We start from the raw sequence: 20,296 nt of genomic DNA, 5'->3' as shown, positions 1-20,296 counted from the left end.
GGAGGGGGCTGAGCCGCGCAGTTGCCATGGCAACAGAACCACAGGCCTGCTGCGACTCCCGCGGTCCTACGGGCTGCGACGGAAGCCAATCATCGCCCAGCCCGATCCAAGATGGCTTCCCTCCCCTGAGGCACCTCTCGCTCCACCTTTAAACCATATAAAGTGGGGGGACACATATAAAATGGGACCCCAATGCCACCCGCTTATATTCCCCGTGAATCCTGCATCAAACACAAAAGAGCCATTTCCTTTTAAATACCTTTGGGGGCAAAGGGCACACCACCAAATCAGATAAAATGATAATGGCAGCAGTACTTCATATAAGCTGCTCCTGCAGTCAGAGCACATAGCGGATTTAAACTGGTTTGCAACTAGTTTTGGCGCTTGCGGGTCCACAACCCTGTCCAGCAAGGAAGAGCTGAAGCGTTTCTGAATGAGAAACTTATGCAGTTGCCTTGCCCTACATATAGGGCCTACTCAACCTGTTTGGGCACTGTGGAACTCCCTGCCACTTGACATCAAGCAGGTGCCTCCGCTGTACTCTTTTTCGGCGCCTGCTGATGCTTAGGAAGTTGAAGGAATTTTAACCCGTTTTAGTATTTTAACTTCTGTATGTTTTAAAGTAGGGTTGTGATTTTTCCCCTCAATTTGTCTTATTCTTCAATTCTTCAAGGTTTTTTCACAACCAAGCAGAGTATAAATTAAGGAAATAAAATAAAATAAGCCAGCATTGCGTAGAAAATATTTTCATGACAACTGTTGGGTGTTCTGCTTGGTAAGACCGGAGCGGCTCTGGGATGCTTGGGGCCTCCAGCTGATGTGCATCCTGTTGGCCCTGGTTCCTGACAGACTGCCTCTGAACATGGAATTTCTACTTAGCTGCGATAGTTAACAGCCATCAGCAGGGCTATCTTCAACTGGTTTTAATTGCTGTTTAAAGCCATCTAAGTTAAGATGTCACGACAGAAGATGGCAGCTAATTCTAAAACGGTTGTATCGCTTTCAAAACCAAATATTGAAAGCGAGTTCCTTGCTTCATCACAGACGGCAGCTCCAAATACACATTTGAATGACTTTATTGAAATTTCACAGACCGGAAGCAACACATAGAACAATAGCAGGTGTTAAGAATGGACCTTTCCTGGACCTACACCCGCAGCAAGGTTGGAGCCCCTCCAGGCCTCTGCACAGTCTCTGATGCTACTCTGAGTGGAAAAAGGATTTCTTGTGTCTCAGGGCTGACGGCAAGAAGAACTTGGTTAAGGGGAATGGACTTGACTCCTCTCATAGTCCAATGGTGTAGGAACGTCCTGTGGGGTTGTGGATGACGGAGCACATGGGAGAGACTACGGCCCACTCGTACCACACTTTCTTCGAGTTGCTGCAGCGCCAGAAGGCCACGCGAATGCGCTCACCTGCCTGCACGTTCATGGGTTGCTGGGGGGTGGGGAGAAGAGCATTAATAGCTGAGGGTCCGTTCACAAACCAGGATAACACCACCCTAATACAGTGTTATATAAGGAACCTTTGTCCACAAGTCCTTCTCCCTCAGAGGTCTGCTAAAGAATTTTCTTCCCTTCTCTTGTTTGGTTGTAAGTCACTTTGGGTTGCCGTGGGCAAGAGAGAGGTTTAAAGACTCTCTCGAGTATAAATGTAGTATAAACACAAACAACTGGGAAACACTGGCCTGCGAGCGCTCCAATTGGAGAACAACCTTTACCAAAGGCGTCATGGGCTCTGAAGACACTCGAACTCAGGATGAAAGGGAGAAACATGCTAAGAGGAAGGCACGTTTGGCAAACCCTCACCGTGATCAACTCCCACCAGAAACCTACGTCCCCACTGTGGAAGGACGTGTGGATCCAGAATTGGCCTCCACAGTCACTGTTAAAACCGTTTTCATGGAAGACAATCTTACTCGGCTACGAGTGATCGCCAAAGAAGAAAGCACCTAATAATTTGAGAAATAATAAATAATTTCTCCGCTGGAGGCAGTCTACTAGGGCAAACGGGCCACTGCTCCATCAAGCTCAGCCTGTGCTCAGACAGTTCTCACTTGCCTACTCTTGATGAAAGCCTTGTGCTCTCAGCCCTAATCCTAAAGCATTAGGAATGTGTGGGCTAGCTGGGAGCATCCTGTTTTGTTATTTTCCCCCCAAATAGGTTTTCTTATAGATGTGAAAACCAGTTTAGAAGAACCACCCAGTCCTACCACTGCCAACAATAAAAGGGAAAAGAGTCAAAAAGAGATCAAAAGCAAAGAAAATGTGTGTAAGAGGGCAGAGGAAGAGAGACAGTAGGGGAAGAAGTGGCAAAGACAGAGATGAGGAGACAGAAACCGTGTTGCCTTAAATAGCATTTGATTATCCTGGCACACATTGTTGTGTTTTCCCCCACTGAATGTAAAGCGCACAAAACGCCCACACCTTCTACAGCTGTTCTTATCACCTTGGAGATTCCCCTGGTGCAAAGTCTTACCGCCCAGTGGTAACAAGGGATACCTTCCTCTCCCAAAAGGGAGCCTTCGAGGAAGCACTTACCTTGAGAGGGAAGAAGATAGGGAACCACGAAAACATGCCAGGTGAGTGAGTCTCAGGCCGAATACCTAGGCGGAGGAAACATTGAAAAAGGCACGTTCTGCAACATCAAGGAACATCAAAGCAAGGCCGCTCACTCCACACCTTCAGCCTCTGAGGGGGCACACCTGGTGGCTCCCCACCACCTGAGCTTCTGTTGGCCTTTGCTAGGAACCAAAGCTTCAGGGCGACAGGTTCCCTACCCTGTGGAACTCCCTGCCATTAGAGGCTCAGCAGTAACCATTCAGCAGGAATGGTTCAGGACTGCAATACCTCAACACCGCCTCTATCTGTATGAACCTACCCGGACCCTGAGATCATCATCTGAGGCCCTTCTTCATGTGCCGCCTCCATGGGAGGTCTGAAGGGTGGGAACACAAGAACGAGCCTTTTCTGCAGTGGCTTCCTGTTTGTGCAATGTTCTTCCCAAGGAAGTTTGGGCTGGCACTTTCATTATACACCTTTAAGTGCCAGGCAAAAATGTTCCCTTTTCGACCAGGCCTTTGGCTGGCTGACATCCAACGCCCTTTGAAATGTGTTGTGGAAGGGGGATTGTTGAGTTGTTTCTGCTCTTATTTTTATTACATATTTAGTGTGTTTTTATATTGTAATTTTATCCCTATATCTACAGATATAGAGCGGTATACAAATTTAATAAATAATGTAATATTAATTGTTGCCTTTTGGGAGTCTCTCAAAAAAAACCTGTTATTCGGATAAGCCTTTGCAACACAAATTTCTTTTTACCTACCAGTGGATACTGATGTTTTAAATTGCTTTTGTTGCAGTTTTGTATGCTGCACACCGCCCTGTCATACTTTTCACGGGTTTAAAAGTATTTAAATGAAATAAATAACCCCCCTTATCTCCCCTCAACTTACTGAGAGTGATGTCTCCGTACAGAGTGGTCTCAAAGTAGCCTGCGAAACCGTGAAGCACTGTGTTTACATCCACGGGGAACTCCAGTGTCTGGTAGCGGTTGTTGTCTTTGACTCTGTCTACAAGAAGGAAGAGGGTGTGGTCAGCCAAGGCCACGCCCCCTCAAAGGACGGCCCACCTTGCTCTCCTTAAGGGCACAAGCTGATCGCCCACCACTCACCTGGTCTGTGCCAACCCAGGTGCTGTGGCAATTCAGTTTTTAAAGGTGTGACTAGCAGTTCCCGCCACATCGTGTGGCTAGTTGAAGAGTTGAAGCCCCACCCTCCTCAGCAGGGAACGTATGGTTCGCTCCTCTGCTACCTGGGTTCTCCTACCTGGGTTAGGGTGCTTGAAGGAGAAGCATGCCTGCGGGGGTGCCAACTGGTGGAAGTTGTGAAGCCGGACAACGTAAGGCATTTCAAACTGAGCCTGGGGACGTGAAAGACAGGAACAGGACAAAACACTGTTAGGACACCGTTCTAAAATTCACCTTGCATACATAGGTGCCGACTGCTTGTCGTACTTGACAGAGCCATGTTAAAAGGTTTGCAATTATTTCCTCCTATTATTTGGGATAGTGGGGAGTGAGACAGTCGTACAAAAACTGTGTTAGGCCTTCTTCAAAAGAATACTGTCTTCCTTCGTCTGCTGGGTTCGTGGAACTTGAAGTGACAAGTTCAAAACAGCTCAGTTCATGTCACTAATTTCTCCTGTCCCTACAGACCATGTTATTCCCCGTGCTCTCAACACTGATTCTTTTACAAATGCATTAACAACAAGTGTCTAGTCCTTACTGTAACAAGCTCTTCACCTCTGATTACATTTAGACTGGAAGCCAAGCCTTATGGGGAAAGGTTGAGAGAGATGGGCATGTTTAGCCTGCAAAAGAAGAGGCTGCGAGAAGATATGAGAGCCATCTTGTAGTAACTGGAAAACTAGCACATTTATTATGCTCTAAAATCTGTCAGTAACAAACACTGTGCAGTCCAGATGTTGTTGAACGACAATCCCTGGTTGTTGGCTCTGCAGGTTTCGGCTGATGGGAGCTGGGAGTTCAATACTGACATACGCTTTTCCGGATAAGAGTCCATTCCACAAAAGCTTATGGCCGTAACATATGTTTCCATCTTCCAGGTGCTACAAGACTGTTGTCTTAGCTGAATTTAGCTGTCTGGTCTCATATCCTTCCAAATACATTTGAGTGTGTGTGTGTGGTATTGAAACAATAAAGGGGTATTTCTTTTTAACCTTGACCCAATGTTTTCATGCATTACCGGTGGTTAGGAAAAGTGCCATTTTCTGCCTGTGTTATTCACATCACAAAATCCTGCTTTTTCTCCGTACATCAGTTTTTATTTCTTTTATGCATGCAGCAGCTGCAGAACTGCAGATCACAGGGCATGGAGAAAGTCTCACCTCGGGATCGCGGTCTTTCTCGCGACAGACGCGCACTTCGTTGTAGAGCTTCGAGGACGAGATTGGGCCCAGGAAGGAGGTGTAGTCGCCCGGGATGCTCACCCCTCCTTCTGCGTATGGGGAGAAGGGAAAAGGCATCAGGTGTTTGGAATTGGCTGGTAGCCCCAACCCACTTAGCTGCTAGATGCTCAAAGCAGTGCTCCCTCCCCACTCAAAACAACCCCCCCCCCCAAATTATACTCTCCCTGCCGTGAGCTGCCCTCCACTGTGCCCCACTCACCTTTCAGGCAGTGCTCTGCCCCATCCAGGCACTCTGGGGACAGCTCGTTGTCAGCAAAGGACCCCAGCAACTCCGACACCATGAGGTCAGCCTTCTCGGGGGCTTCCCACTCCCGCATGTCGCAGGAGACCACCGTCACCTGGGAACCCCATTCCTCGTACTGCCAGCTCTCCAGCCTGCAGGAAGGGGAGGCAGAGGTCAAGGGACTCAAACTAGCACAGTTTCACCGTCAGCTGCTGTTGCCCTCAGGTAGGTCCAGCTTGCAGGTCTCCCAGAAGAGGAATCTGGTTGGTCACTGTGAGAATAGGATGCTGAACTAGAGAGGCCCAATTCAGCTGGGCTCTTCTTATGAGGCTCCTTAGGAGGGTCATAAAACACCTTGGTGTGCAGAGCAGGTTATCCCGACATTTCAATCCCCCAAGGACATCAGGGAGACTCAAGGCATGGGCGTGTGGACCCCTCAACCCCACTCAAAGGGAGGCTGGAATGAGTAACTGTTCCCAGCTTTTTCCTCCCCTGGCTCTTTGTTCTGGCAACGCCACAGCTCCCACCACCTTCCCCCTTATTGCCACAACGCAAAACGAGGGGTTTTATAATCTGTGTGTCAGAATACAGAGAAAGCCCTGCTGGATCAAGTTACATGCCCGTCTGGTCCAGTATTATCCTCTCACAGTGGCCAACAAGACACCTTGGAGAAGCCTGCAAACTGGAGCATAACAGCGCTGCAGGTGTTTTTTATTAAGTTTTGTTTTACAATTTAGAATGCACATTTAAACAACCTTAAGATATCAATGACTTCCCTTCTCCTCTTTCCATGCATATGTTATATAAACTAAACCGTTCAGTATTCCGTTATTACATCCATCAAAACTTACTTACACTGTTGAATTTATCTTTATGCTGCCAGTGTTTTCAAGTGCACACAATTTCCCTCCATATATTCAACAAACATTTTAAAACCTTTACGAAGAACGAATGTTCTTCTTGTTCTCTTATTCTATAAGTTAGATCCGCAAGCTGCACATATTCCATCAGTTTTAAGTTGCCATCCTTCTTTGGTTGGGACATCACTCGCTTTCCATTTTGGGGCTAAGAGAACACGGGCCACCGTAGTGGCATACATAAATAACCTTTTTCGACACCTGGGAATTTCCATCTGAATTATCCCCAACAAAAAGGACTCTGTTTTGTTGTTTTTTTTTGGAAAAGTGCTCTAAAACATTTTTTTCCAACTCATTATAAATTATTTCCCAATACTCTTTTACAGGTCCACCACAGATGGAAGAATGTATCCTCGGCCTCATTGCAATGAGCACTGCAGTTTCTAGTAACTGGTAATCTCAGTAGTGGAAGGAGAGCCTTACTATAAGGATTAGTAGCCATCAATAACCTAATCCTCCGTGAATTTCTCTAATCCTCTTTGAAAGCCATTCAAGTTAACCGCCACGTTCGCACAAGGCTGAGAAGGAGAGTCACAGGAAAAGCAAACTTTTGCTGTTTCCCAGTAATACATCTATGCAGTGTGGACTAGTTGTGGGGGAGCTGTTGCTGTACTACGACTGCGATCAGGCATACTTGCTAGGGCTCATGGGAGTTGTAGTCCAGCAACAGCCAGAGGACCTCAGGTTCCCCAAACCTGGCTAGGACAATGCCATTTCCCTGGGGGCACTGTGAACTAAACTCCCCACTTGACTCACAGTATGAAGCCTCCTCACCAGTAAGGAAAAAACGAGTGTGCCATCAGGTCTCCCACCTGCAGCTTATATAGGGAGTACGACAGGGTTGGGTGAGGCCTCTAAGAAGGAACAAAGCCTTTTCACACCTCATGCCGCAATGAGATAATAGTATTATTGCTGTTATATTTAGTAACGGGGAGTGCAAATGTGCCTGTAATTACCGTATTTTTCGCCCTATACGACGCACTTTTTCCCCTCCAAAAATGAAGGGGAAATCTGGGTGCGTCCTATGGGGCGAATGCAGGCTTTCGCTGAAGCTTGGAGAGCGAGAGGGGTCGGTGCGCACCGACCCCTCTTGCTCTCCAGGCTTCAGGAAGACATCCGCAGCCTAGGCAGCCCTACGGGAGGTCCAGCAGGGATGTCTAGGCTGCGGATAGCAGCCTGTCGCCCGGCGCAAGGAGCGCCCTGAAGCAGAGCACCCCTCGCGCCGGGCAGACATCCGCAGTGTGGGGAGCCCTGCAGGAGTTCCCCGCAGGGCGCCCCACGCTGCAGATAGCAGCCTGCAGCCTGCCGCCCGGCGCAAGGAGCACCCTAAAGCAGAGCGCCCCTCGTGCCGGACAGACATCTGCAGCGTGGGGAGCCCTGCAGGAGTTCCCCGCAGGGCGCCCCACGCTGCAGATAGCAGCCTGCCGCCCGGCACGAGGGGCACCCTGAAGCAGAGTGCCCCGCGCACTGGGCAGACATCGGCCAGCCCCACAAGCTCGGGGGACAGCAGGGAGGCGCAGCGCCGCCATCCCACTCTTCCTCAACCTGGTTTGGCTTCCCCGACCTGGTTTTGGGGGGGAAATAAAGGAATTTTCCCCCCTTTATTTCCCCCCCCCCAAACCTAGGTGCGTCCTATGGGACGGAGCGTCCTATGGGACAAAAAATACGGTATATTTCAGCAGCCTGCTAAAATCTATTGATTAATTAGGAACCTGCCCAAAGAATACAAACCAATGTACAAGGTATCTGCCTAGAAGCTTCCATTTTAAACTAACATGTAATGCAAAGGGAAGGGGGACAGAGAGGAAACCCAAGCCCTCCCTAGTTCAGAAGGCATTTTCTCTTCCCCAGTTAAGAAACAACAACAAAGAAGGGGGGGGGGTGCCAGAGAGCAAAATTTGCACTATCTGTTAATCTGCAGGCAGCAAAACATTCTAGATTGCGGTTTCCTGCATTATTTCCCATCTCGGTTCCTGTTTTGGGGCATTTGCCTGAGGCAATAAGATGCAATGACCTGCGGGGGACTTACTGATGCAATCTTATACCTTCAAGTTATCATTACCACCAACTATTGTAAAAAAAATCTTTCAATTTGGTAGTTTGTCCAGGATGAAGAGCAGAGCCCCGGTCCTGTAAACCTTCCAAAATCCTGCAGTTTTCCAGTTTCCTTTTCCTCACAGCCAGTACGGGGGCCTGTGTGGGTTTCACCTGCTCTCCTCACAGAAGAGTGAGCACAAAACGTTTCGTTTCCATTTCCACCCAGGGGGGAAAAGGGCTAAAGTACTTACGTCACCACAGCATTGGGATTTTTCTCCACAGCGTAAATCTTGATGTGTCTGTCGGCCTGTCGTGCAGCGCGGAGGGAAGCATTCACAAGGGGGCCCCGTCCTGCTCCAAGCACCATCACCACCCTGAGCAGATGGGGAAGGAGAGAAGGGAAAAAGGAGGAAGACGCTGTAAAGGTAAAGGGACCCCTGACCATTAGGTCCAGTTGTGGCCGACTCTGGGGTTGCAGCGCTCATCTCGCTTTATTGGCCAAGGGAGCTGGCGTTTGTCCGCAGACAGCTTCCGGGTCATGTGGCCAGCATGACTAAGCCACTTCTGGTGAACCAGAGCAGCGCACGGAAACGCCATTTACCTTCCCGCCGGAGTGGTACCTAGTTGTCTACTTGCACTTTGACATGTTTTCGAACTGCTAGGTTGGCAGGAGCTGGGACCGAACAACAGGAGCTCACCCCGTCGTGGGGATTCGAACCGCCGACCTTCTAATCGGCAAGTCCTAGGCTCTGTGGAGGAGTGCTAAAATAACAGGCAACTAAGCAGCTTATTCTCCAGATGGGGGCAAGATGGCTGACCAGCTGGAAAGAGCTGTTGACGCAGACCCCGAAAGCACAATAAACTCAAGGCCCACCTACGACTTGTGAGGGAAGGCCATTATCCGTGCTCCATTTCTGAAGGAAGTACGCCAATTCCCGCTAGGCCACGTTCAAACACAAGTTGGGCTACTTCATTTTAACCAACACACGCAGTTGGATTTTTGACCTTTACTCCTCAGGAGTGGTCCTGCAGGGTTCAATGGTGTTCGCTCCCAATTTAAGTGTGCGCAGGAAACAGGCCTAGCGCTCCCGAACACGGTCTTCTCAGCGAGAGAAGAGTTAAAAGTGAAGGAGTGCCAATTTCTCTTAAAAACGAGAAACCCTGCTTCCGAACTGTTCATTCCTCTTTATTTATTTTTAATGCGCTACAAGAAACTGCTGGAGCCTGCGCTCAGGGCAAGACAAGAGACAAAAAAGGAGAAAGCTTCATCAAACGGTGTGTTTCTCTGGGTGCACCCTGTGGTAGTTTTGATGTCAAGCTTTCTTGGAAGAGCCGGCAGTAAATGTGTTGCTCCTGCGGGTGGGGGGGAGGCTTGAAAGACACTGTGCAGATTAGAGGATCTGGGAGTTCAAGCCGAGTAAGAAGAAACAGGGAGAGGGCCCTTTTCAACTTATAATCCACTTATATGAAAGGAAAATGGGGCAGGTGGTGCCGAACAGGAGTTTCATCCCCACTAAGGTGGCACTACAAGCTGAACAGAACTGAAATGGTATATTACCAAAGTTTCCCTGCCTGCTCATCTACTACTGACCCTGCTGAAAACTTCTATTCCAGCAGGCAATTGGGAATACGTCCTTCCACAATGGTTAACCAATGTTTGTTTTTAACCTTTTTATATGTTTTTATTGTAGGGTTATATGTTTTTATTGCTTAAAACATGTTTTTAATATGTTTTTATAGGTTAAAATTCTTAAGTTTTAGATTTTGATTTATGTGGAAATTGTTGTTGTGTATTTTTTTGATGTGGTTCATTTATTGTTTATGGCTTTTGTAATTATGTAAATCTTGTTATGCTGTAAGCCGCCTTGATCATTGTTTTTTTAACTGTGGACAGGCAGCATACAAATAAAAAATGACGATTTTATTGCTGTAAACAGCTTTGACGTGTGTGTGTGTGTGTGTGTGTGGACATACTGATATAGAAATGTTTTTATAAACAAATATAATGTGGCCATAAATGGCTGGCTAAAAAGTACCAAAGGGTACCTCCCACATCCTCCCATTTCCCAGCATCCTGTGCAAAGGCGGTCAAATGCGGCCAACCCGGCTCATCGTTGGGATTCTTACTCACTGAACGTTAGTTTCTTTCTCCTCATCAGGCACACGGTCTAGCAGGCACTTGTATATCGCCTGAAAGGAGGGAGAATAATGGGTTGGAGTGCGTCTGTAAAAGTCAGTTCCTCTCCCCGCCATCAAAAACTAGCGGATAATGTTCCCACTCCAATCTCCCCTTCACGTTCCTTATGAGGCCTCCTCTCTCTAGCCCAAACGTGGTGTTCTCCAGGCACTGCTAGACTACAACTCCCATTACCCCTATTTGCCATCAGCTGGGGCTGATGGGAGTTGTAGTCCGACAACACCGGGAAGGCCCATTAGCAACCCTTCCCTCTAGTTTTCCCTCCTTCCCACAACATGTTGGCCCTTCAGTGCTCCAACCAGCTTCTGTGTTCCACCCAAGCACAAATATTTGGCCTCTGTTCCTCCCCACATACCCCTCCCCCCACTCTTTCCCTCCCCACTTCTTGCCCCTCTCTCCAACCTCCCTCTCAGCAAGCCCCACACCTCTTCACCACCACACACCAACCTGTTGGTACTGGGAGTACTTGATAGGGTCCTTCTCAAAGACCTCATAGGTCTGGGATTCCAGGTTGTCCATGAGGGGCTGCGCGGGGAAAAAGCACCACAAGGAGAAAGGCTTCGCACCCAGTGTGGGCAACACAGCAAACAAAGGGGCCGGGTGTTTGTTAAAGAGCAGGACTTCCAGCATTGCGGGTAAGGAGATCAGCGGGTGGAAAAGACACACCAAACTAACACACTACAGAGGTCAAATGGGAAGATCACAGACTCATAGAGCTGCAAGGGACCCCGAGGGAATTCTAGTCCAACCCTTGCAATTCAGGAATCTTAACTAAAGCATCACCATCATAATTTATTAGCATCCTAAACATCCAGAGATAGATAAGACTATTTTAGTCCAACAACAATCCTGGCTGTTGTTGGGCAACAATCCTGGTTGCGGTGGAAGTCAGATGAGGAAGAAGAGGCGAGTGCGAAAGGCGGCGTTGGCATGGGGAAGCCCGACAGGGAGGGCCCCTCCACTCCTTTGCCTCTACAGGCTGGGGGAGGGGAGGCAGTCTCACCTGCTCCCTGTCATGCCCCCACCCCCAGAGCAATTTGGGAAGGGCGCAGACCAGCCAGGAGAGGAGGCGCTCGGGAAACCGTAGCCAAGCAAGTTACGCCAAGCAAAATATGTGCGGACTTCCTCAGTGTGGGTTTCGCACCAGGGTGGTGGAATTCAGCCAAAACACATGGCACTCCTCTTTGTAACATCTTTGATCTGATGCTTCTCACACATCCAAGGTGGTCAAATTTCAGAGGTGGACAACGGAGGCTGAAAGGGAGCAACTCGCGTATTCAGAGCTGGAGAGGAGCTTGAAGCCAGGAGACTCACCTGCAGCGGGGACTGGAGATAGTCTTCATAGCCCTTTGCAAAGAGCTCGTAGGCAGAAGGAGGAGGGCGGTTCTGGCTCAGGTACTCCAGGTACTGCAGGTAGGAGCAGAACTCCTTTTCCGGATGGTGGTGGGAGCCTGTGATGATGAACTGCACCTCAAGCTGGGGGAAGGATTGGAAGGGCCAAGTTTATTTCTTTACATCCAGCCTTTCCCCATGGAGCTCAAAGTGGCGTACAGGGTTCTCTGCCTCCCTCCTTTATCCTGACAGCCCCCCTGCGAAGTAGGTCAGGCTGACAGTGACAGACCCAAGGTCACCTAGCCAGCTTCATAGCCGAGTGGAGATTTGAACCTTGGTCTCCCGTATCTTAGTCCAACAGTCTAACCCCTACACTGTCCCGGCTCATGCTAAAGTATCCGCTCATCCACCCTGGTGACCCATCGCTCTGCAAATTATTGTTAGCGTTAATTGTGTACATGACACTTCCGGGGACCCTTCCTGGCCTGGCATGCCAGTTCCTCATCTCCCCTTTGCAAAGCCTGCCTATCAATCATTTGATAGGTGACTGACGCCTGTCAAAGTCCCGTGCGCAGCACTTCGCAAATGCCTGGCAACTACCGGACTCTTGGGAAGTGCCATACAATAGGCTTTGCAGGCTCTGCAAATCACTCAGGATCAGCTTTTACCAGCCCCGCACCTGACATTACGTCTAACGTGGAGCAGGGAGACCTGGATTAGGCCCACATGCTGGATGATCGCACCCCAGATCTAAAAACAAACCCAGAGAAACAGGGGAAGGAGAGGGATGGAGACAGGAACAAGCAGGCAAATAATGTAAGATTATTTCAGTCAGAGGTTATTTTGGCTTAGCTAGATCTCTCAGATGCCTGCTTCAACCTCACAGACTGCAAGTCCCTCAGGAGTTACCTGCCAGGCACCTGTTCTAGTCATACATCTTTTCACACGTAGAGCTAACGTTTTCTCTTCAGGAGGATTTAATTTAGCAAAATCACATGGGGCCGTCGCTCAGAATTCTCTACTGCTAGTTCTACACCCCCCCCCGTTCATTCCTTTCGTGCCCTCGCAAAAAGCAAGGCTCTCTCCCAAAATGGATTTGTTGCAGAAAATGGCGCCCTAGAGAGGATGGTGTTGTACCCTTTCCAATAGCCAGATTTGTTCTGGGAAAGGTAGAGGAGAATTTAGACAGGTAACCCTTCACACAGGTGATAAACTCAGAGTTCCAGTGATGGAAAGAAGCTGGTAAGAACGCGAGAAGAGGCTGCTGGATCCGGCCAATGGCCCATCCAGCCCAGAATCCTGTTCTCAAGGCAGAAAAGGAGGAAGCTGACCTTCAGCAGGCGGAAGACCAGGCGCTGATGCATCTTGGAGAGGACAGGGAAGCCTTTCTTATTGGTCAGGAAGATGCTGGTGGGCAGTATGGCCGCTTTGATTGGCTCCCCCAGCCAGCGGTCAATGACGTGGTTGGACGGCAGGTCGGGGCCCACCTCCAGCGCTGAGGAGAAGGCATAAAAAGGCGTCAAAGGAAGAGAAGAGGCGCCAGTCTCTGCGCCTTGAGGGTGCCAAGGGGTGCAAGCCTCCCTCCCCCAGCCTCTGGGGGTGCCCCCCCATCTCATCACTCACCCACGGCAACACGCTTGTTGTAGTCACACAGCGTCCGGAAATTGTGCCACCTGGAGAAACAAGAAGCTCATGTGGCCCCATGAGAAGGCTGGCATCCCCTGTCTCTTCCTCTGACCTGCATTGTCCTCTTCCCCTCCCTTCCTTCCTCTCTTTCTCCCTCAGGACTTGCTTACGCAACTAGCTGAGCAACTGACATGTTCAGGAGGTGAGTCAGAAGATTCAGGTGTTGAGTCTTGGGAGAGGGGAGCCAAAAGGGCAGCCCCACTTTGCCACAAATGGCCACACGAATTGAAACAGCCAGTATCGAAGGATCAATACATTTTTTAAAAAAAGAACACGATATCTAGTTCTTCAGCGGCGTAACAAGAGTTCCAAGAACGAATCTGGATTCCGCCCCTGCTTTTAAAGAGAGACAGTAACCTCTAGCAAGGTCAAGACCCCTAGATTCACTTCTTGCCCAGTTTGGGATAAATGAATATGGGGTTATGGAAACCATCTTCCTCCTGCCTTAAGTACTGGGCTGCAACCAGGTGAAAAAGGACCTCTTTGCAATTGTTTGTATACACGTTGATTTAGGTATATGATTCTCCCAACTGTTTTCATATATGAAATTATGTATTTATTGCCAAGTCATTTCAAGAGGTTTCATAAGAAGAGATTAATAGTTTTATAAAAATAAATTTGTATACAGTCCTTCATCCGCAGATCTCAGGGCGGTTAAAATGAAAATAAAACAAACAAACAAAACTCAGCTTTAGAAGTGTGACTTGCACTCTGTTCTTATTCAGTAGCAAACTGGCTCTCTCTTCCCAGCGTCCGCCCAGGTTCCTGCTGACAGCCACTCACCACTGCCAGGTCTTCTCCTCGCCTGCGGACTCGTCCTCTATCTCCTGCACTGCCTCATTCTCGATAACATCATCCCGCAAGTCCTCAGGGGCCAGCAGTGGGACCCGCATCCAGAACTAAATTTGGGGGAGGGGGGGAAATGATCACATGCATGAGGCAGGAAGGAAAGTGTTGGTCGGTCCTTGTCTTCAACACTGGCCTGAGCATATTGACAGAATCAGAGAATCGGAGGGTTGGAAGGAACCCCAGGGGTCATCTAGTCCACACACACCCCGGCAATGCAGCAATCACAGAGAAAGAATCCTTGGCGGATGTCCACCCATCCTCTGCATAAAAACCTTCATCACCTTCTGATGAAAGGTAAATTAGGGTTTTCATTTTGGAAACTGACTTTTAGAAGACACCTGAAGGCAGCCCTATATAGGGAAGTTTTCAATGTTTGATGTTTTATTGTGTTTTTAATATTCTGTTGGAAGCCAGTCAGAGTGGTTCGGACAACCCAGCCAGATAGGCGGCATATTAATATTAATATTATAATATTGTGTTTCATTGCATTGCTTTGAATGGCATTTATTTTTTCAATTGTTGTACCAACACACAAAACGGCATGTCAGAGGGATGCAGGTGAGGTTTTTGCAGGTGTACTGTGGATATAATGGCGGCGGCGGGTGGGGGGAGGTATTTATGCCCTTACCATGGAAGTGTGATGCCCAGTATTGATGTGGTTACACAGAACGCGGGCCAAGTTGGGGTTGTCTGCCTGCTTCAGGGGCAGCAGGAATGCTGGGAGTCCCAAATATGCCCCAAAATTCAGCTCCTGTAACATGGCCTGTGGAGAACAGAGAAAGCATAGAACAACATGTAAAGCTATTGCCAAAATCAAACTTGTAAAGATATATGTACAGCGAAACCGGAGGAAGGTTTAGAATGGCTGGTGTTTCGTTTTTGAAAGGGCAATGCAATCAAAGAAAGGAAACCTCATTTCCCCTCCACAAGAACTCCAAGCGATACAAGGAAAGGATGAAACAAGAGGTTCAGGACAAAACAAAAGGAAGAACTATTGGAAATGGCCAGCAGCTAAAATGGCACCCTCCAGATTTTGTTGGGACTACAACTCCCATAATCTCTGACCATTGGCCACACCACACATGCTGGGTATGATAATAGTTGAAGTCCAACAGCATCTTAGAGCAGGGATGCACAACCTGCGGCCCTCCAGATGTTTTTGGACTACAACTCCCATCATCCCTCATCACTGGCTATGCTGGCTGGGGCTTATGGGAGTTGTAGTCCAGAAACATCTGGAGGGCAGCTGGTTGTGTACCATATTGGCTCCTCCTAGCTTAGTGGCTCAGGGCCTGCTTTGCATGTAGAAGGCTAGAGATTCAATCCTCAGAATCTCTAGCTAAAAAAATATCAGGTAGCAGATCTGGAAAGAGACCTTGGAGAGTTTCTACCAATCAGAGTGGCCGATGCTGAGCTAGAATGACCAAAGCTCTGTCCCTTTATGCAATGCACATGTAATTTATGGAATTCAGTGCCACAGAGGTCATGATAGCCATTGGCATTATTGTTATTAATTCAATTTATATGCCGCCCTTTATCAAACGATGCCAGGGTGGTATACAATATTATAATCACATTACAGAACAACGACAAAAACGTAATAAAAACATAGTAAAAAGCATACCAACCTACAGCCTAATAATAAGATAATCATCATAATAACAGTCTTCTCCCCCACAATTTTACAGGCCATAATAGCCATAGGCTTAAGTAAAGAGGAAAGTTTTTGCCTGGCGCCTAAAGACATGTAACGATGGCACCAGGCGAGCCTCTCTGGAGAGAGCGTTCCACAATTGGGGAACCACCACAGAAAAGGCCTGTTCTGTTGCTGCCACCCTCTGAACCTCTCTGGGAGGGTGGGGACATAGCGAAGGGCCTCAGGTGACAAGTGCAGGGTCGGGTCAGTTTGTATGGGGAGAGGCGGTCCGTAAGCTATTGACCAGTTACAAGTCAAAAAAAGGAAGCTCATACTAATTTATATTTCAGAGGATATTAGTTAGGATAGTTAGGACCAGGCGTTCCCATGCAAGATACCTCCAATTTCCACATGCCAGAAACACACACACCATCATCTCTGTTGAAATGTTTATTCAGCACAATAAATTGAATTTACACAGATTTTAATAGACAAACATGCCCTGCTTGTGATCTGGCTGGTCACTTCTGAAATGGTGGCCAAGACAGAGTTTTGAGTCTAACATGGCAAGGTACGTTTTTAAAGTCTTGGTGGACAGTTTCCCCATCTCCCAAACAGCACACACAAACCTTTGTAGACCATCTTAGAAACACCTCCCAACCCTTCGTTGCCAAGCTCACTCACCGCCTCAGAATTCCTGCGAACTTTTTCCACATTGGAGTCTGCCCGGATCCACGGGGACAGTTTGCCCACAATCAGGGTGTTCCAGTCTGCAAGGAAGCAGGATGTTAAGGAGAATGTGACCATTCATTTAAGGAGACAGAGAGCTTGTTCAGAGCCAAGAGCCACAATGAGAATGCAGCTTGCCTTTTAAAACCAAATGGAAGCTTTTTTTTTTTAAAAAAGAAACTTGTACTACTCATGGGTCACACAGTAACAAGTACTCAGTGACCTCCTACTAAGGAACTATCTCCCCTCCCCAAACTTTTATCCAAACCCAGACCTCCCAGCATTTGTAGTGGAAAACATTTGTCTGAACTAGCAATCACTGGTTAATGATATAGAAATGGGCATACAGTCGTACCTTGGATCCCGAACGCCTTGCAACTTGAATGTTTTGGCTCCCAAACGCCACAAACCTGGAAGTCAGTGGCGTAGCGTGTGGGGTGCAGGGGGGGCCGGCCGCACCAGGCGCAACATCGGGGGGGGGCGCGAAAGAGACTCGAGTGCTAAAATCCACGGGCTGGGGGCGCAAATTACTTGCCTTGCCCCGGGTGCTGACAATCCACGCTACGCCACTGCTGGAAGTGAGTTCTTTGGAACCTGAAGGTGGCTTCTGATTGGCTGCAGGAGCTTCCTGCAGCCAATCAGAAGCCGCACTTTGGTTTCCGAATGTTTTAGAAGTCGAATGGACTTCTGGAACAGATTCCGTTTGTCTTCCAAGGTATGACTGTACTTTTTATTGTGATTTTGTTCCTTTCTTTTAAACTTTGTTTCTGGTAAACTGCATAGAGGTAAAGTAAGTGAGATATATATATATCTAGAGAGAAAGAGAGTTAAATAAATAAAAAATAAACCAAAGGGCCTTCCCTACACCAAGCCCTTGAGAATATCACTATATTTTGATTAAGTAGATAAATTTGTTACTTCCCGCCCAGTCTTTAAGAGACAGACAAAGCAACGGCAGCAATCTGGGTTCTCAAGTTCTCACCTCTCCCCGAGAGCAAGAGGTCGGAGCGTGTCTGGGGTCCCGGTCGGTTTTTAGCTGGCTCCTGGAAAAACTCCCTCTTGTAGCGAGGGTGGAAAATGGGCATGCAAAGGAAATCAAACCTATAGAGTGAGGAGAGAGGAAATTGAGAAGTTAAGATCCTGGTACCGCAAGTTAAAATGCCAACCCTGCATCCCAACAGGAAATGAGATGTGTTTGGTTGGGATGCAGAAAAGAACCTTCTCTGTGGATGTCTCTGGAGTTTGACAAGGGAGTCGCATCTTAACAAACAGACCCCACATTTTCTATACATTTAAAACAGTATCGTGCCACAGTTTGCAAAGGGTGCTGAGAATTGTCAGGAGTTCCCTATTCCCCTCAAAGAGCTACAATTCTCTGAGCGCTTTAATAAATCAATCCTTTTTCCCAGGGACCTCTGGAGGAAGCTATGTCTGTTTGAACTGGCATGATATAGCTTTAAAGTACAGTGCAGATCGTTCTGTTGGCCTTCAATTGTTGTGCAAGACCATTTACTTCCCACTTGGCCACCTAGGCAATTAAATTTAACTTCCCTGATAATGTTAGTGCACACGCTACCTACTGCCTCTTCTCTCTTTAATCACTGATTATTTCATGGGTTTTTTGTTGTTGTTTTAAACTGCCAATCAAAACATAAGCACCTTCAGCATCTCTACTAATTGAAAGATGGGATAGCAAATGCTTAAAAAAAAAAGATAAGCTGCCTGTAGTTTTTCTAAGTTTATTAATTAATGGATTAAAATGATTAACTAGTGGATTAAAATTTTAATACGGTTGTACAGCTTATACCAACGTCCCTTCCCCATTTCTTTTCTTTTTTGGGATGATGTTATCTTTATAGTGGTGATAATCAACACTGTCTCCAGTGAATTGTTGTGTTTTTTCTATAGAATCCCTTGAGACAGAATTGAAGCTTGAGCCAGAACTGGGGGAAACTCTCACTTGTTGGAAAAGTTTATTTCTTTTCTCCTCCAAGGCCATCAATATGCCACTAACAATGGTCACATTAATAGCCAGGTTTCACCTATAGCTCTGCAGGTTCATGACTACAGGAATTTGACTGAGAAGAAATCTTACAATATACAGTACAAAGACCTACAAAATATATACGACGAAGGATGTAACTACAAAGCTAGAAAGTAGTGTCTAGACACAGCAACTCACCCAGATGATATCAAAGTTCATGGCTGGCTAGGTGGTGCAAGCTACTTCCCAAACAAGGCTGAGGGTACGGAAACTCAGTTTAAGTGTTTCCGCAATGAATCATAGAGTTGGAAGGACCCTAAGGGGCATCCGGTCCAACTCCCTGCACTGCAATAATCCTGCCCACAGCCATCCCTGGGTGGGCTCAAACAGCCAGACTGACCCACTGTGCCACCTGCTTCACTCATCAGTGAGCTTAGTGGAATAATCAAGCAGAGTTGCCACCATACCCTAGGGCAGCGGTTCTCAACCTGTGGGTCCCCAGATGTTGTTGGACTACAACTCCCATCATCCCTGAGCTCTGGCCTTGCTAGCTAGGGGTGATGGGAGTTGTAGTTCAACATCTGGGGACCCACAGGTTGAGAAAGGCTGCCCTAGGGGAAGGTTCCTCTACGTCAGAGCTGGGGAGCCGGTGGCCTTCCAGATGCTGTTATAGACTCCAGTTGTGTCAGCCCCAGCCATGGTGGCCAACCCCTTGACTGGGTTACAAAAGCTGTAGGCCAGCAAGATCTGGAATGCCAAAGGTTCCATTGTCCTGATCTATGAAGCGGATGCATTGATCCCCATCTTTCTGTTCAAAAGTGGAATGGTCTCCCTCGGGTGGTAGTGGACTTTCCTTCACTGGAGGTTTATAAGCAGAGGCTGGATGGCCATCTGTCATGGATGCTTTAGATAAGATTCTTGTGTTGCAGGGGGTGGACTAGATGACTCTTGGAGGGCTCCTTCCAACTCTACCATTCTACGATCTTCTATGCCAGGGGAGTCTCTGCCTGCTGGGAAGCTACACAGAGGCAGCACCTTTGCATTCTCTGAGGTCAAGGGTCAGGTGGCATGACCTCCCCTGGGGTCAGAGGTCACCCCAGGGATCCTGAGTAAATGGGAAGGCATTTAAAAAAAATAAATCAAAGCAAACCCAACCAGCCCTCAGCCCAGGATGGTCCCAGGTGACGCGCAGGTAGAGGTCAGGGGTCACCATGGCACGCTTAAGGGAGGGGTCAAGGGTCAGCAGAGGACCACGTGGTCCCTCTCACCCCTGCCTGGCGACCGCTCCGAGGGTGCCCGCCACTTCCGGGACGCAGCTCAAGTCCCTCCCGCAGGAGACGCGCGCCGCCGCCGCCCCCGGCCCCACCGCGGACGCTGCTGCCGCCGCCATCGCCGCCGCTGCGTTCGCCGCCATGTCCCGCCACACAAGGAGCCGGGGCCCGGCAGCCGCGCCCACTTCCTCGCCCTGGCCAATCAACGGACGTCCTCAGAGGGGAAAAAATAATAATGAAAGATCCAGCCAATCGCAGGAGGTCTTTCCCGGGCAGGACTGAGAGGAGGAGCCAATTAGACTCCAGGCCGGGGGCGGGGAAATATCTTTCTAGCTCAATGAGGCTTCGGGGGATAGAAATCGGTTTCCCATCATGCTCTTGGGTGGTGAAGCGCTTGAAGTCTTTTATGTTCCACTGATGTTCAGATCAGCATGCCTTGCTCTC

The 20,296-nt window shown here is 48.3% G+C and overlaps 1 protein-coding gene across 1 annotated transcript; it reads right to left on the bottom strand.

The window, feature by feature from the left end:
- Positions 1-1,060: 1,060 nt before the first annotated feature.
- PRMT5 (protein arginine methyltransferase 5) lies at positions 1,061-20,156 on the bottom strand. The gene is made up of 17 exons (XM_083471305.1): positions 19,850-20,156; positions 17,580-17,698; positions 16,553-16,638; positions 14,861-14,995; positions 14,167-14,282; positions 13,321-13,370; positions 13,029-13,192; positions 11,680-11,841; positions 10,813-10,890; positions 10,300-10,358; positions 8,420-8,542; positions 5,191-5,366; positions 4,911-5,020; positions 3,830-3,923; positions 3,458-3,574; positions 2,541-2,605; positions 1,061-1,437 (listed from the first exon to the last, which is right to left on the bottom strand). The coding sequence occupies exons 1-17, from the start codon at positions 19,993-19,995 to the stop codon at positions 1,285-1,287; spliced, it is 1,953 nt and encodes a 650-aa protein (XP_083327431.1). The 5' UTR covers positions 19,996-20,156; the 3' UTR covers positions 1,061-1,284.
- Positions 20,157-20,296: the final 140 nt, after the last annotated feature.

Source organism: Podarcis liolepis, assembly GCF_965112155.1.
Source record: "Podarcis liolepis genome assembly, chromosome: 13".
Taxonomy (NCBI): Eukaryota; Metazoa; Chordata; class Lepidosauria; order Squamata; family Lacertidae; genus Podarcis; species Podarcis liolepis.
This window is presented reverse-complemented; position numbering and strand designations above follow the sequence as displayed.

Bases quoted from the DNA above. Each gene is read 5' to 3' on its own strand.
- PRMT5 (XM_083471305.1), bottom strand. From the start codon at position 19,995: ATGGCGGCGAACGCAGCGGCGGCGATGGCGGCGGCAGCAGCGTCCGCG. The intron at 3,575-3,829 runs GTAGGAGAACCC...TCCTTCTTGTAG, and splicing joins CTTCAAGCACCCTAACCCAG to ACAGAGTCAAAGACAACAAC. The intron at 2,606-3,457 runs GTAAGTTGAGGG...TCCTCCGCCTAG, and splicing joins GTACGGAGACATCACTCTCA to GTATTCGGCCTGAGACTCAC.